The sequence below is a fragment of the Acanthochromis polyacanthus genome, chromosome 15 (assembly GCF_021347895.1).
Source record: "Acanthochromis polyacanthus isolate Apoly-LR-REF ecotype Palm Island chromosome 15, KAUST_Apoly_ChrSc, whole genome shotgun sequence".
Lineage (NCBI taxonomy): Eukaryota > Metazoa > Chordata > Actinopteri > Pomacentridae > Acanthochromis > Acanthochromis polyacanthus.
In genome coordinates, this window is record NC_067127.1 from 35,380,439 (window position 1) to 35,397,855 (window position 17,417).

At 38.6% G+C, this 17,417-nt stretch overlaps 1 protein-coding gene across 1 annotated transcript in view; it reads left to right on the forward strand.

Annotated features, from left to right (window-relative positions):
* LOC110962199 (G patch domain-containing protein 8-like) overlaps window positions 1-17,417 on the forward strand; it is a 102,543-nt gene that overhangs the window by 69,476 nt on the left and 15,650 nt on the right. The window contains exons 2-3 of the mRNA XM_051959695.1: window positions 2,253-2,357; window positions 15,005-15,141. Coding sequence (XP_051815655.1) covers window positions 2,253-2,357; window positions 15,005-15,141 — 242 coding nt within the window. The remainder of the gene's footprint in view (window positions 1-2,252; window positions 2,358-15,004; window positions 15,142-17,417) is intronic.

Here is a 17,417-nt window from a genome sequence, read left to right on the forward strand (position 1 = left end):
TCTAGAATTAAACAGAATACTTTATATTCTACTGTAGAGTACTGCAGTAATACTGTAAAACACACAGTAAAACACTGGAGAGCAGAGCTGACAGTATTCTGCAGTTAAATGAGTCATTTTGTGGATTAAAAGCGATGGATGTGTGTGTGTGTGTGTGTGTGTGTGTGTGTGTGTGTGTGTGTGTGTGTGTGTGTGTCTCAGACACTCAGATTGCTGCTGATCAATACGTGTGATTGAAAGGCCCATTAGCCATCGGAAGCGATAGAGACGGCATCAGTCCACATGACAGACTCCACACACACTCTGTATGATAAACATCCCATAAACACACTTTAGCCGGACGCCGACGCTCAACCTGCTTCTTCTGCTTCACACCGGCGCTCTGTTTTCATTTATGGGGCCGAGTTGTGATTTATAAATATGCAAAGCGGATGTGAAAGCTGCTTTTCACCGTTTATTCGACCAATCAGAGCTCCAGTTTTCTGCTCTGAACCTGAACAGCTGCTTTCATGCACGTATGGTTTATATTTAATCACCACGAGTCTGCAAAAGTTTTCTTTTTTGATTCAACATTCATTTAATGTCATAAAAATAAACAGTAATTTGCATAATTATTGTAGAATGTTTACCCTAGCTAGAGCTATGCATATAAACCCTAATATAGGCAACAACATGTTTGCAGTGGTTCAGTTTGGGTTGTGTTTTAGCTTCATGCTAAACACGCTAGTTTTCAGAAACTAGAACATGTTACCTTTTCAGACATGTATTTTAACCTCAGAGCTCCTCTGTTATAAGTTTGTTTATTTGGGTTTGACCCGAACAGACAAAAATCCCATAAAATCTAAAGAACTGCTTTCGTACACGTGATTTTCTGTTTGTTCAACCTCACTTGATGCTGCATTTTTACTTGATGATAAGGAAAGTCTGCAAACAAAAGCTGAAAAGTGTTCTTTTTTGATTTTATATTAAACTAATATCATGAAAATAATCTGTACTTTAAATACGTGAGTTGTAGTTACTCATATAAGACCAATTATAGATGAGGACACAAAATTCAGGTTTGAATTGCTGTAGTCTGGGCTGTGTTTTAGCTTCATGCTAAACAAGCTAATTTTCAGAGACTAGACAATTTTGCCTTTTAAATGAAGCCTCAAACATGTTTTTAAACTTACACCTCCTCTGTTATAAACTTTTCTAGTTGGGTATGATCCAAATAGGTGAAAGTCCCTTCAAATCTGAAAATCTGTTTTCATGCATGTGTGATTTTCTGCTGAATAAACATCCGACTGAACGCTGAGGTTTCATTTGATGATGAGGAGGACAGTTTATCTGTCTGGTTTAGACAGCTCAGGAGTTTCTTCTTTGATTTTATATTAAGTTAATATCATGAAAACACAGTTACACATCAAAGCATGTCTCAGTTTTAGTTGCAGACAATGACAACAACAACTGTTTGAATTGCTGTAGTTTGGATTATATTTTAGCGTCATGCTAACCATGCTAACATTCAGAAACTAGAAGATGTTACCTTTAGACTGAAACCTCAAACAGTCACAAAGTCATAGCAACTGTTTGTTAATTCAAAGCCACTTTTAGGCGTTGTGCATAAAGAAATAAATGTTTAAAGTGTCTCAAATAAAACTCTGTAGTCACATAGACAGTTGGTTTTGATCTTTATTCACAGATTTTTATGCATAAAACAGAAAACATCATCTTCCAGGACAACACTTTAACACTGACATGGGCCTTTTTGCATGAGAAGAACTTAAAGTTCTGACATTTTAAGGACATTTTATTGGAAACATGTACGAGGTCAAAATTTGATTGCAGAATTTTTACTGCCTACAGACTGTTTTATATTGTGTTTTTATCCCTTTTACTTACTGTATGAGGAGGGAGAATGTTGGAACTCATTGTTTTCATTCATATTTAAACATCCAACCATAAAAAACGGTGACAATTTGTAAAAACAAACTACGAACCGTCTGTAATGGAGTCTCCTATTTTCTGCTTTTACTAGAAGATCTTCTACTTTGTGCTCCTCCTTTACTGTCAGGATGTCTCTGCAGCAGAAACAAACCAAACTTTGGTCGACATGCAATCTGGGCTGAGAAAGAGCAGCTTCTCTACAAAACTGAAATCATTATAAAGTGGGAATGAAGACTCATACATCTTACTAATGATCCGATGACTCTTAAGGTCACCGCAAAGACACAAGATGAGACTTTTCCTTCTCTTCCTTGTCTCTGCAGGAGGAGGGAGACTCGAGGTTTTACTGCGAGCTCTGCAATAAACAGTACGTCCGACAGCAGCAGTACGAAAACCACATCAACTCCTACGACCACCATCACAAGCAGGTGAGTGTGGACCGGAGCGAGGCTTCCTCCTCTCCAAGGTCGAGGATTCATTACGTCCCCCGACACAAAGACACTCGACTCCGGTTTCAGACACTCTGCGGTCAGAAAATCCCTCCAACACATGACAATATCCATCCTCGCTACCGCCCGCTGTAAACTGCAGCGGATTGATTTTGTGACGTTCAGAGCTGAGAGTGGCATGATGACGGTATTTGATGTGTATTTGTTCTGAATGGAGGACGTATCGACGCCGCTTAGCGAGGCTCTATAATACTGCGATTAACACGGATAATGCTGAGCTCACTGCTGAAGGACAGTAAATATCAAATCTAGTTTATTTATGCTGCACATTTCAAAGGTCCAATATGATGAAAATCCATTTTTATTGTGTTTTGGATGCCTTAACAACTTAAAGGTGTCATATAAACTGTGTAAGGATATGAAGATGTTCACTGCTGCCATTCCTCAACTAAATAACCTCCCAGCTTTACAAGTTAACCGGTTTATTTATTCCATTTCAGAATGAACAGCTCCATCACAGACTGCCAGGTTTATTTACTTTCTACAGCTGCTTCTTCTAAACTCGAAAATGTCTCAGAATCACCAAATGTTCTGCTGTTGGCTGCAACAAACCTAATGTCATGAAACTTGTCCAAAATGTTTAAAAATTTCTCCATAATGACTCAAAACATGACCAAAATAATCAAAATATGGTTAATATAACTCAGCTTTTTTCCAAAATGATTTAAAACTCTTACATTTTTGTTCAAATTGACTAAAAACGTATTTGAATTGACTTAAAATGTCTGAACCGTGACCTCAAAATTTGTCCAAAATGACTCACATAAAATTATTGAAAATGCATTCAGAATGGCTTTAAATTGGTCCAAAATGGTCTAAAATACCTGAACCATGAGCAAAACTCACCAACTGTTCTGCTGTTGGATGCAGCAGTGAACACAACAGTCTTCATGCAATCAAGCCTGTCAAAAGTGACTCAAAACTTGTCCAAAACTAGGTGTAATGACTTCAAAATGACTAAGATTTTTACACTGAAAGCTCTAAAATGTCTGAAACATGAACAAAACTCAGCAGATATTCTGCTGTTGGCTGCAACAATCCTATTGTTCTGGAACTTGTCCGAAATGGCTCAAAGTTTGTCCAAAATGACTCAAAACACGACCAAAATAATCTAAATATGTTCAACAAAACTTAGAATTTGTCCAAAATGACTCAAAACTCACATAAAATCGTTCAAAATTACTTAAAATTTATTCAAATTGACTTGAAAACTCTCAAAATGTCTGAACCACGAACAAAACTCACCAAATGTTCCGCTGTTAGAATGAACACAAGAGTCTTCATACACTGCCAGCATCCGAGGAACTGAACTCCCAGTGGATTATTATTGATGCTAATGTCCCCACAACAATAGGAGAATCCTCAGTGTTAGCATGTTGTGCAGCTAACGTGGCTAACATGATCTGTGATGGTCAGAGCTCTGTATAAACTGGAACACTGAGGGACATTCAGAGATGGTGGAAACTTTCATTTAAACCAGGAAACCAGGACTGGGTGGGTTTCTGTGTTTTCATGTTAGCATCTGTTAGCTTCTCTCCTGCTCTCTGTGCTCATTAAACTGCATTTTAGTCCAGCTGAACTACAATAAAGCTGCTCTCATTTATACATGTTTCTGTTTCTGTTGTCAGACTGCAGAACGAGGATGAAACAGAGACTGAAACTCATCCAGACAACACGTTAACCAGCAGTCGCTTTGTTTACAAGCTGCTGCTAAATTAGCTGAAATACTGATTTTATAACGATGTCTGACAAACTCACCAAACAGGAGTTTAAAACAGCAATTGGGCTTAGAATTCAGAGATTTTTCATCTAAAATGGTCCTCAGAGAGACAGTTAGACAATAGAAAGCACTGGTTTAACACATTTAAACATAAACAAAGAGAGTGTTCTTCCTGAAGGGGGCGGGGCCAGCAGCAGCTCAGTTAAATTTAAAGCTCCAGACACTGAAACAACTAATTTAGCACTAAAACTAGGAGATAAACAGTGAAATGAACAATCATTTGCAGTATTTAAAAAAAAAAAATTGAATTATTTGCGAAAAGGTAGTACAAGAAGGAACTTTTAAGTGGTAAAATCTGCAGACGTTGATGCTCTGCAAAGTCACACATTTACCTTCGTTGTCAGCAGAGGTGTTCACTACTTGAACCGACCCAGAGAGAGTCTTCTTCCTGAAGTTGAAAACTGTGCTGACGATTCAGAGATATTTCCATTTAAACTTGCCTCAGACGGAAAATTATAAATCATAGAAAGTCCTGTAGCCACTGTTTTGTTCCACGTTGTCAATCACAGAAGCAGGTTGAGTTTTCTTCCTGAAGGGGGCGGGGCCAGCAGCAGATCAGTGGTTTACATGGTCAAACAGCTGATTTAGAACAGAACTAGGTGTAGTACAGTCATGGAGGAATGAACCATCTTTGTGGTGTTTTGTAAAATTAAAAGATACCGTCTGTAATATATTGATGTTTTTATTAATTTGCTATAAAAATGTCTGAGTATGGGACCTTTAATGCTCCCAACGAAGGATCTGGTGTCTTCAGGGTCTGTATGTTTGCTTATTTTCATCCAAGGTCGTGTTCCTGAAGATGAAAATGTCACCAAAGAGGCAAGCTGAGTAAAACAGACAAACTAAGCTTCCCTCAAACACAATAAATGTTGAGTTTTTCATGTTTCAGGCTGAGTCACGGTGCGGTTTATTGGTTTTACAGCACAATGGATTGGAAATGAACAATGACTTTAGGGTAAAAAAGGCCCCAGAGAGGCGAGTACAGTAGGAACACAAAGATGCCCCGATCCTACACAGTTCATCTGATGTGGATGTAAACACTCGGCTGGGAGTTTCATCTCGTCTGCTTTGTTTCCTTTTTACACCCAACAGAACAAATTGCAGATCTGGCTGTATAAACGACACATCCAGCCAGCCGACGTACGGCTTCTTCAGGCTGAATAATGTCGGATAAAATGCTGCAGCACATCAAGAGCAGATGACGTTAGCTTCTCAGCAAACGTTTCCCAAAGCAGACGGGACCGTGACCGACCGTGAACCAAGAGACGGCCGGCTTAGCGGAGGCTCTGCAGAATATTACTGCTGGAAAATCCATTTCCTGCAAGTGTTGCAGTCTCCAACAATATGCCCCAAATGCTCGGCATCCTCAAGTAAACCTAATAACTCCGACACACGAGCTAACTGTGAAAAATATTACGCCTCTTTGGCCGCTCGCGAGCGAACAAACGATAATTGCAGCAAATACATTCCTCCCAGCACCTATAATTTTGTAAACAGCTGCAAGTTCTCAGAGCCGCCCTCCTCCTCCACATCCCACGATGCAACTCTGTCCACATTAAAGAGAAAAATGACGAGAGGAAGAGCAACGTTTGGAGCAATGCGACAACTTCCTACATTTTTTAAGTGAGCGGGGTGCATTATTGATAACTTCTGAGTTATTATTTAACCAGCGCAGCATGTAATGTTGATTTTAACCTAAAGTGACTCCTGTTTGCTCTCTGGCAGCTTTATGGGTTTAATTGAATCTACAAGGTATACCTCAGAAACACTGAGCTGAGAAAAAGTAATTGCCCCCCTGCAGACATCTATTTTTGAACATTTCTGACAATTAAATGTTCCAGATCATCAAACTGATATTTATATTTATTGGATATTAGGGAGAGATAACCAATAAAACACAATTATTTATTGAAGATTTAAATATGTGCCTTATATCATCCCCGTGAAAAAGTATTTGCCCCCCTACAGAAATCTTCTATTTTTTTGCATATTTGTCACGCTTAAATGCTGCAGATCATCAAATTAGTATTTGTATTTATTTAATATTAGACAGACAATCCACAAAACACAATGATTTATTGAAGATTCATTTAAAACCTATGTCACCCTTGTGGAAAAATATTTGCCCCCTACAGAAATCTTCTATTTTTGCAATTTTTTTCCCCACTTAACGGTTCTTGGTTATCAAACTAATATTTCTTTTTACTGAATATTAAACAGAGATAGCCCACAAAACATGATGATTCATTAAAGATTTATTTACAGCCTGTATCACCCCTGTGAAAAAGTATTTGCCCCCTTACAGACATATTCTATTTTGCATATTTTTCATGCTTAAATGTTCCAGATTTTTATTGGATATTAGACAGAGATAACCCACAGAACACAAAATGCAGTTTGAAATGATAACTCATTAAAAGTGTATTGAGAACCTACATAACAGAAAGTATTTGCCCCCATACAGACATCTATTTTTGAACATTTCTGACACTTAAATGTTCCAGATCATCAAATTGATATTTATGTTTACTGAATATTAGACGGAGATAACTAACAGAACATGATGATTTATTAAAGATTTATATATGTACCTTATATCACCAATGTAAAAAAAAAGTATTTGCCCCCCAAAAAACATCTCCTATTTGTTCCACATTTCTCACCAGATCATCAAGCTTGATATTAAAAAGAGATAACCCCTATATCACAAAATGCAGTTTTGAAATGATGATTTATTGAAAACCTGTGTGAAAAAGTATTTGTCCTCCTACAGAACTTTCCTATTTTTGCACATTTCTGACACTTAGCTGTTAATACAGTCGTCCCCCACAAGCTCACCCACAAACTGTCCTCACTTGGTCTGCACCCTGCCCTCTGTGACTGGCTCCTAGACTTTCTGACTGGCAGGCCTCAGTCTGTCAGAATCGGTAATAGGACTTCAGCCATCATTACAACCAACATTGGCACCCCACAGGGATGTGTCCTCAGCCCCATCCTCTGCACCCTGTTCACATATGACTGTGTCGCCTCCCACAAGGATGACATCATCCTGAAGTTTGCAGATGACACTGCAGTGATAGGACGCATCACCAGCGGAGACGAAGCGGCCTACAGGAGGGAGGTGGCCAGTCTGGTGTCATGGTGTAAAGTCAACAACCTCACCCTCAACGCAGACGAAGGAGATGATAGTGGACACGAGGAAGGAGAGGAGACCTCAGCAGCCACTGTACATCCAGGAGATTGAAGTGGAGAGGGTGAGCAGCTTTAAATATCTGGGCGTTCACATCAGTGAGGACCTAACCTGGACACTCAACTCCACACAGCTGGTTAAGAAGGAGCAACAGCGGCTGTACTTCCTGAAGAGGCTGAGGAAATTTAGCATGTCACCTAAGACCCTCAGCAACTTCTACAGCTGCGTCGTTGAGAGCATCTTGACCAGCTGCATCACTGTGTGGTATGGCAGCACCACTGCTATGGACCGCAAACGTATGCAGAGAGTAGTGAAGACTGCTGAGAAGATCACCAGGACTCCACTGCCCTCTCTGCAGAGCATTTACCACCGCAGAGTCAACAGTAGAGCTGCCTCCATCCTAAGGGACCCCACCCACCCCCAGCACGGTCTGTTCACACTTCTACCCTCAGGCCGGAGGTACAGGAGTATGAAATGCAGGACCACAAGGTTTAAGAACTCTTTCTTTCCCACTACCATCAGACTCCTAAACTGCTGACCGGAGTTCACACCAGCAGCACAATACTGTACTGCCTTATTTGCATTTGTATTGTATTGTATTTTTATATTTTAAATTTTACACTTGTGTTATTTGTTCCATTTTAAATTTTAATTTCTATTTATATTCTTTTAGGCATTTGGTGGACAGCAGAGTAAGAATTTCATTGTACAGGGAAACATGTTTCCATACTGTGCACATGACAATAAACACTTTGATTCTGATTCCAGATCATCAAACTGATATTTATATTTATTGAATATTAGACAGACAATCTACAAAACACAATGATTTACTGATTTATTTAAACCTATGTCACCCCTGTGAAAAAATATTTGCCCCCGTACAGAAATCTTCTATTTTTTTCATATTTCTCACAATTAAATGTTCCAGATCATCAGACTAATACTAACATTTATTGGATATTAGACAGAGATAACCCACAAAACACAAAATGCAGTTTGGAAATGATGATTTATTAAAGATTTATTAAAAACCTGTGTGAGAAAAATATTTGCCCCCTACAGAAATCTCCTATTTTTGCACATTCCTCAGACATCAATGTCTCAAATCATCAGACTAATATTTATATTTATTGAATGACAATCCACAAAACACAATGATTTATTGAAGATACATTTAAACCTATATCACCCTTGTGAAAAAGTATTTGCCCCTCTACAGAACTTTCCTATTTTTCCACATTTCTGAAACTTAAATGTTCCAGATCATCAAACTAATATTTATATTTGCTGAACATTAGACAGAAAGAACTCCCAAAACACAAAATGCAGTTTTAAAATGACCGGAAATCTTCTAAAATTCCTTAGAATTTGTCCAAAATGCCTCATAATTTGTCCGGTATGACTCCAATTTGGGGCTGCTCAGTGGAGTAGTGGTTAGCACTTTCGCCTTGCAGCAAGAAGATCCCTGGTTCAACTCCTGGGGTGGGCCTGGGATCTTTCTGCATGGAGTTTGCATGTTCTCCCTGAGCATGCGTGGGTTTTCTCCGGGTACTCCGGCTTCCTCCCACAGTCCAAAAACATGCTGAGGTTAATTGAGTACTCTAAATTGTCCGTAGGTGTGAATGCGAGTGTGATTGTTCGTCTGTGTATGTAGCCCTGTGACAGACTGGCGTCCTGTCCAGGGTGTCCCCTGCCTTCGCCCGAGTCAGCTGGGATAGGCTCCAGCACCCCCCGCGACCCTAATGAGGATAGAGCGGTGTATAGAGGATGGATGGACTCCAATTTGTCTTAAATTACTGTAAATTTTCTAAAATTACCTCATATTTCTCCAACATGATCTAAATTGTTCCAAATGACTCAAAATCTGGCCAAAATGACAAAACCCTTGTTTGAAATGATTGAAATGTGTCCTAAAAGACTGGAATTATGTCTAAAATGATTCAAAATGTCCAAATCTGACTAGAGACATGTTCAAACTACTCAAAATTCGCCTGGAAAAAGTTAAAAATGGTCAAAAATGACTTGAAATTTGGCCAACATGACTGGCTTGTTGTCCAAAATTACTACTACTACAATTACTATTACTAATATGTCCAATGTTATGTGAGATTTGTCCAGAAGTGCTTGAAATCATGGACCTCCTAGATTAGATGTCGATGCTCTTGAAGAAATGTTGGTGGTTGGTATACTTGTGAAGGTTCGCCATGTTCCATGTTTCTCCATCTGTGGATAATGTCTCTCGCTGAGGTTCTCTGGAGTTCCAGAGCCTCAGCACTGGCTTTGGAACCCTCCAGACTCATGAATGTTAATGACTTCATCTGTTCTTGAGTCTCTTTAGAACGTGGCATCATGTGCTGCTTTTTGAGACCCTTTAGCTGCTTCACAATGAAGACAAGTTCTATTTAGTGATGCTGAGGTTTAACAGGCCTGGCAGTGATCATATATGGGTGTGGATGGTGAAACTGAACCCAACGGATAAATGAATTTGGTCATTTGGTAGATTGGAAATTACTTTTTCACACAGAGGAAGATGGACTGGATGGTGTTTTCCCTTCAAAAAACAAAAACCAGTTTGATGATCTGGAACATTTATGACAAATATGGAAAGATGGAAGATTTCTGTAGGGGGGCAAATACTTTTTCATGGTACTGTACGTAGACAAACCCGCAATTTAAGAAACAGCCTGCTAAAAAAAACACACAATTCTGGTCAATAACATTAAACATAACATTAAAAGGACATGTTTTTCCTCATACCAACTTGGCAGTAAGCTGCAGGATTCTTTAACGGCTGCTAATTGCAAGGCACTTAAGAGCAATGTTGTATTTTGACTGTTCTCATTTGTGTTTTTGTTTATTTGTCACTTTAAAAATGACCGTTCGTTGCTAGAATGTGGTTGTATGTATGAGTGTTTGTGTTTTTAAGATCCAACAAGCCTGGCAGTAATCATATACGGGTGTGGATGGTTAAACTGAACCCAGCGGACAAAATTAATTTGGTCACTTGGTAGATTGGCAGCTAAGGGGGCAATTACTTTTTCATATAGAGGAAGATGGACTGGTCGGTGTTTTTCATTCAAAAAACAAAAGCTAGTTTGATGATCTGGAACATTTATGTGACACATATGCAAAGATGGAAGATTTCTGTAGGGGGCAAATACTTTTCCATGGCACTGTATAACTTAAAAAAAAAAGTCCCCCCAGGAGATGCATTAAAACACTGATTATTTAACCATTTCTTGCTACAAAGGTTATGAATAAAGTCCTACATAACAACACATACAAATAGTTTTCTGTCAACACAGACATAAAGTGCATCTTTCTTGAAATTCCTGATGCATCATCTGCAAAATCGATTAAATGATAATAAAAAATCAGACTTGAGTGTTTATTATTGTCAGATCCTGCAAATTAAACGTCTGACTAGTTATGATACGTTGCTGCAAAACTCCCTTTAAAAGAATCCAATATGGCCATAAAGCTGTTGTACTTATTGATCTTGTCGCCCACAACAATCCAGCCAAGTGTTAAAGGAACAAACAATGTGGTAAAAGCTCTTTGTTGTCTCATGGTCAGCGACTGCTTTCATTTTCCTGCTGCCATGAACCTCTCGCTGAGCACGAAGCAAAGAACTCATTTACTTTGTTCAGCGTTTTGTGTGTCTGTCATGCAGCATGACATTATAAATATTCAATTCAATTCAGCTTTATTTCAGACACTGGGTCCAAATACATAAATAGATAAAAAGCAACTTTATTCATGTTTCAGCAGAGAATCTGTGTACCTGAAACACTGAATGATTGTTTCAGTTGTTCACAGATTCCAGAGGATAGAATGAGCGAATTATTCATCAGTTAAAATTATTAATCAGCACAATTCAGACAAATTGGTGGTTTAAATATCTCATATTCAGGCTTTTTTGTAGCGAATTAATGAAGTCTCATGTTTACAGAAGATTGCTTTCAGTTCATAGTTGGTTAATTCCTTCATGACTGTATATCTCCAGGTTTTGTTCTAAATTAGTTGTTTTAGTGTCTGTAGCTTTAAATGTAGCTACGTTGCTGCTGGCTCCGCCCCCTTCAGGAAGAAAACTCCCTCTGCTTCTGTGATTGACAATGTGGAGCAAAACAGTTGCTACAGGACTTTCTATGATTTCTAACTTTCTCTCTGAGGACCATTTTACATGGAAATATTTCTGAATCATCAGCACAGTTTTTAACTTCAGGAAGAAGACTCCCTCTCTTCTTCCAAGTAGTGAACACCTCTGCTAGCAAAGAAGGTAAATGTGTGACTTTGTAGAGCAACAACATCTGCAGAGGAAGACTTAGAGGGTCCTTATTGTGCTACTTTTTAGCAAATAATAAAAATTTAAAACAGAAATACTACAAAAGTGATTAATTTCTTCACAGATAGCTGAGCTGCTGTTGGCCCCGCCCCCTTCAGGAAGAACACTCTCTGTTTATGTTAAAAACAGTGTTAAACCAGGACTTTCTATCCTCTAACTTTCTCTCTGAGGACCAATTTAAATTAAATATCTCTGAATTCTCAGCTCAGTTGTTGTTTTAAACTCCTGTGTTTGGGGAGTCTGTCAGACGTTGTGATAAAATCAGTATTTCAGCTAATTTAGCAGCAGCTTGTAAACAAAGCGACTGCTGGTTAACGTGTCATCTGGATGAGTTTCAGTCTCTGTTTCATCCTCGTTCTGCAGTCTGACAACAGAAACAGAAACATGTATAAATGAGAGCAGCTTTATTGTAGTTCAGCTGGATTAAAATTTAAAATACAGTTTAATGAGCACAGAGAGCAGGAGAGAAGCTAACAGATGCTAACATGAAAACACAGAAACCCACCCAGTCCTGGTTTCCTGGTTTAAATGAAAGTTTCCACCATCTCTGAATGTCCCTCAGTGTTCCAGTTTATACAGAGCTCTGACCATCACAGATCATGTTAGCCACGTTAGCTGCACAACATGATAACACTGAGGATTCTCCTATTGTTGTGGGGACATTAGCATCAATAATAATCCACTAGGTGTTCAGTTCCTCGGATGCTGGCAGTGTATGAAGACTCTTGTGTTCATTCTAACAGCGGAACATTTGGTGAGTAAAGGGTTTAGTAAAAAGCAGAGCTCTTTAAATTTGTATATACTTAGTACCTGAATATCCTAAATGTGATCTGATGCACATTTTTCATGATATGTTTTCTCATGAATTCGTACATCACAGAAGTGCTACAGTAGACCTACACTTTAATTAATAAACCCATTTAATTTAGCAGATAAGGAGGGAGGGTCTCTGCAGTGTCTTTGCCCAGAGGCTCACTGTCTAATAATCAGTATCTACTGGGTGGTATTTACCCATTAGACTGATGAAACAAACAATGATACGACTCCAGACTACTGAAGCAGATCCCAACTGACACGATGGTGAATAATAGGAAATTACTTTACATTGGGCATTTTACTAATTTACTGTTTAGTAAATTAGTTAGAATAAAAATGCACTGGAATCAACATGTCCGACATATTTCCAGCTGCCTATTGGTGTTACTAACACTGGAAGTCATCTGAAGAAAGATGTTTCACCTACCTGCTCCTCTGGTCACTGTTTCTGAGCCCTGCTGCATTTATTTTTATTGAAGTTTTATCATTTTGAACAAAACTTGAGCCATTGTAGACAAGCTTTTAAGTCATTTTGGACACATTTTAGGCACATTGTTGTCTCTTTTCTCTGACTTTTTTGTCTCATTTCTTGGTTTGTGTCTCATTTTGGTCTTGTTTTTGTTGTTTTCTGTCTGTGTCATTTTATTTCTGTTTGTGGTTTGTCTCTTGCCAGATTTGCCAGACAAGTTTGGCTTGTTTTATAGTTGCTGTGCTTCACTTAATATCTTTTTGTAGTTGTTTTGCACTTTTTTGTGAATTTTTTGTCACATTTTAATTATTTCTCATCTGCTTGTGGTTGTTTTAATCCTTTTTGTGGTCATTTTCATTTTTTTGTGCAAATGTTGTATGTTTTATTATTTTTTTCACATCAATTTATCTCGCTGATGAAGTTAATTTTCATTATTACACATATTTAAACTAATCTACAGCCTGTTGAGGAGCTCAGAGCATGGCTAAGGTGTTGTTTCTGCTGCAGGTTGTTTCGTCTTCAGGTTGTTTCATCTTCAGGTTGTTTCGTCTTCAGGTTGTTTCGTCTTCAGGTTGTTTGGTCTTCAGTTTGTTTCATCTTCAGGTTGTTTCTGCAGCAGGTTGTTTCGTCTTCAGGTTCTTTAGTCTTCAGGTTGTTTCTGGTTAAGGTTGTTTCATCTTCAGCTTGTTTTGTCTTCAGGTTGTTTCGTCTTCAGGTTGTTTCGTCTTCAGCTTGTTTCGTCTTCAGGTTGTTTTGTCTTCAGTTTGTTTCATCTTCAGGTTGTTTCTGCTGCAGGTTGTTTCGTCTTCAGGTTGTTTCGTCTTCAGGTTGTTTAGTCTTCAGGTCGTTTCTGGTTCAGGTTGTTTAGTCTTCAGGTTGTTTAGTCTTCAGTTTGTTTCGTCTTCAGGTTGTTTCGTCTTCAGGTTGTTTCTGCTGCAGGTTGTTTCGTCTTCAGGTTGTTTCGTCTTCAGGTTGTTTCATCTTCAGGTTGTTTAGTCTTCAGGTTGTTTCGTCTTCAGATTGTTTCTGCTGCAGGTTGTTTCGTCTTCAGGTTGTTTAGTCTTCAGGTTGTTTCGTCTTCAGGTTGTTTCGTCTTCAGGTTGTTTAGTCTTCAGTTTGTTTCGTCTTCAGGTTGTTTCGTCTTCAGGTTGTTTCGTCTCCAGGTTGTTTCGTCTCCAGGTTGTTTCGTCTCCAGGTTGTTTCGTCTTCAGGTTGTTTCATCTTCAGGTTGTTTTGTCTTCAGGTTGTTTCGTCTTCAGGTTGTTTCGTCTTCAGGTTGTTTCTGCTGCAGGGTTCGTCTTCAGGTTGTTTCGTCTTCAGGTTGTTTCTGCTGCAGGGTTCGTCTTCAGGTTGTTTAGTCTTCAGGTTGTTTCATCTTCAGGTTGTTTGGTCTTCAGGTTGTTTGGTCTTCAGGTTGTTTCTGCTGCAGGTTTCGTCTTCAGGTTGTTTCGTCTTCAGGTTGTTTCATCTTCAGGTTGTTTAGTCTTCAGGTTGTTTCGTCTTCAGGTTGTTTCGTTTTCAGGTTGTTTAGTCTTCAGTTTGTTTAGTCTTCAGGTCGTTTCGTCTTCAGGTCGTTTTGTCTTCAGGTTGTTTCTGCTGCAGAGAGAGGTTTCCTGTCACTTTGTCCGGCCGTCACGCTGCACATCCAGCCTGCATGATTTAACAAACCGCTGCTTCTATCTGCTCTGCTTTATCTGTTTGTCGCCTGGCTGTCTGTCTGCTATTGTCATCGTTATTATTATTATTTGTGACACACAGACACACACAGCATCAGTATCTCTGGTCTGCAGACATGAGCTCAGTAAGTGAATTAAGCTGGTCTGGACTGAAGCGACGCTGACACCGAAGCACAAACACAGATAAAGAATTGCAGAGCGGACAGATAAAATCCACACACATGCAACTTATTTAAAACATCTCTGGAAATCCTCCGCTGCTTCTGATAAATGTATTTGTCCTGCAGCGGCTGAAGGAGCTGAAGCAGAGGGAGTTCTACCGAGCGTTGGCCTGCAGGAGGCAGAGGAGGCGACGGGAGGAGAAACGAGAGGAGAGAGCGCTGAGGAGACTCCATCAGCATGAGGAGAGGAGGACTAGAGACTGGTGAGGACGTCCAGGAAACAGGATTTTATTCTGACAACGCCTACATCCCGCTGTAGTACCAGCTAAAAGGCTCAACTTGTTCAAAATCTGTTGAAAATTCAGCTGTTTTACATCTTAAAATGCTCAAAAAACTGAAGAAGATCATATCTGCTTCTACACAAACACTCTAAAGTCTGAAACCTGCCTGTCATGGTATCTTTATTTTTTAAAATCACCAAAATTCGATTCTTGTTAGGAGCTGAAAACTATAAAAATTCTGGGATTTTTAGCTTCCGACGGTTTATGAACTGACCATGTGTGATTCTGTTGCAATAATTAACCAAATCAAAGCTTAAAATCATGTTTCACCAGTAATCCCTGCATTCTATGTGCTTTGTTTAAATATTTGCTAGAAGTATTTGCTATATCCAGTTTATCATTTCCGCACTGTATCCAGAGTTTCTACAAAGGAAGAAAACATTTAGGAAAAGGTATCTGGATCTGAACAATATAGCATTTTACTTTGTTATCAAAACAACAAAAACAAGACAAAATATTGCAAAAATGAGACGCAAAATGACAAAAATGAGACACAGAAGGACAAAAAAAGAGGCAAATGACACAAAACGAAACTAAAAAAGGACAAAATATTAGACAAAAAGTTACAAAGTGACAAAAAACGGCACACACGAGACAAAAAAAATTCACAAAGGAGACCAAAAATAACAAAAGACAGAAACACAATGAAAAAATAGACAAAAAACAGAAGTGAGACAAAAAGGAAACACAAAATGACGAAAACAGGAGACAAATGACAAAAGTCAGACAAAAAACTACAAAAACACGACAAAATATTACAAAAACAACAAAAGAACAATCTAGTATTTTACTGTATGATCCAAACAGCTTGTCATGGTGTAGAAATTATTTTAAATTTATAGTTTTACTCATTTACAATCTGCAGTTAATGTCTTCTCTGTCATTTTTACATTTTGAGGGCCGGACTGGACCCTGTGGAGGACCACTTTTGGCCCACGGGCCTCATGTTTGACACCACTGATGTAAATGAATCTGATGACAAATAAATCAGATTTTGAGCTCAAAGCTACAAATCTGAACCTGAAGATGCCGAACAAAAAGAAATGTGACAGAAGAGAGGCTTTAAAATCCACACGTGAACGTCTGGAAGCGTCTGTTGTCTCGGTGAGGAGGTGAACTCCTGCCGGCCAATCGCTGAGCCTGCTGACGGCTCTTCAGTATCGGCTGTCGCTGCCGTTTCATATCTGGAGCACAATTCAGCCGAGGATGAGGCTGAACTAATCGATTTTCTGCTGGATTTCAGCTCCTCCTGCTGCTCTCCTGGTTTCCTCTTCGCTCTCATTCTCCTGCTTCCCTTTTCTGCCCTCATCCCACTTTTCTCCACATCTCGCCTTTTTAATCCTCACTTTTACTCTGAAAAAATGCTTCTCTACAGATATTTAATAAATAAATACAGACATGTTTCTGTGTTTTTCATCTAAAAATGTTTTTCTACAAATCTGCCCTGAAACTACAGTCAAACATGACGAGAATCCATCATTTTATCAGCAAAAAATATATTTTTGAAACAGTTTAGAGGGTCAGTTTAGTAAAGCAATGAAGTTGTTCACTGTTTGAAAAGAGAAAAAATTTGGTGGAAAAAGGTAGAACGGTCAAATGTTCAAAAACTACAAATACAGCGAGAGTAACAGCGAATATATCTTTAAAATATTTATAGTTTTGCTTAACCAAATACAGCAGAAAACAATTACATGTCATTCTGTATCGTAATTTTACAGTTCGATGTTGAAAAAATGACCACAAATTGGCTTAAAAAACTGCAAAGATACAAAATGACTGAAAAAGCACCCAAAATTGTCACAGAAAGACAAAAAGGGAAATCACCTCAAAAAGACCTAAAAGCACTGCAAGCAGAAGTAAAATGTCTTAAAAGGGACTCATAATTATCACAAAAAGATGCAAAACAACAAGAAAATATCTCAAAACCACCCCCAAATAGCTAAAAACAACTGGTAAAAAATGGAAAATATGTAAAAAACGAATCAAAATGATTACAAAAAGATGCAAAACAACCACAACACATCTCAAAACAACCACAAAAGACTTAATACAGCTGCAAGAAGATGTAAAATAATTTATAGCGACCCAAAATTATCATAATAAGCCTGAATAGCCACAAAAGGGCTTAAAACAACTGGGAAAAAGCAAAAATTACTTAAAAATGACTCAAAATTAGAACAAAAATATGCAAAATGACA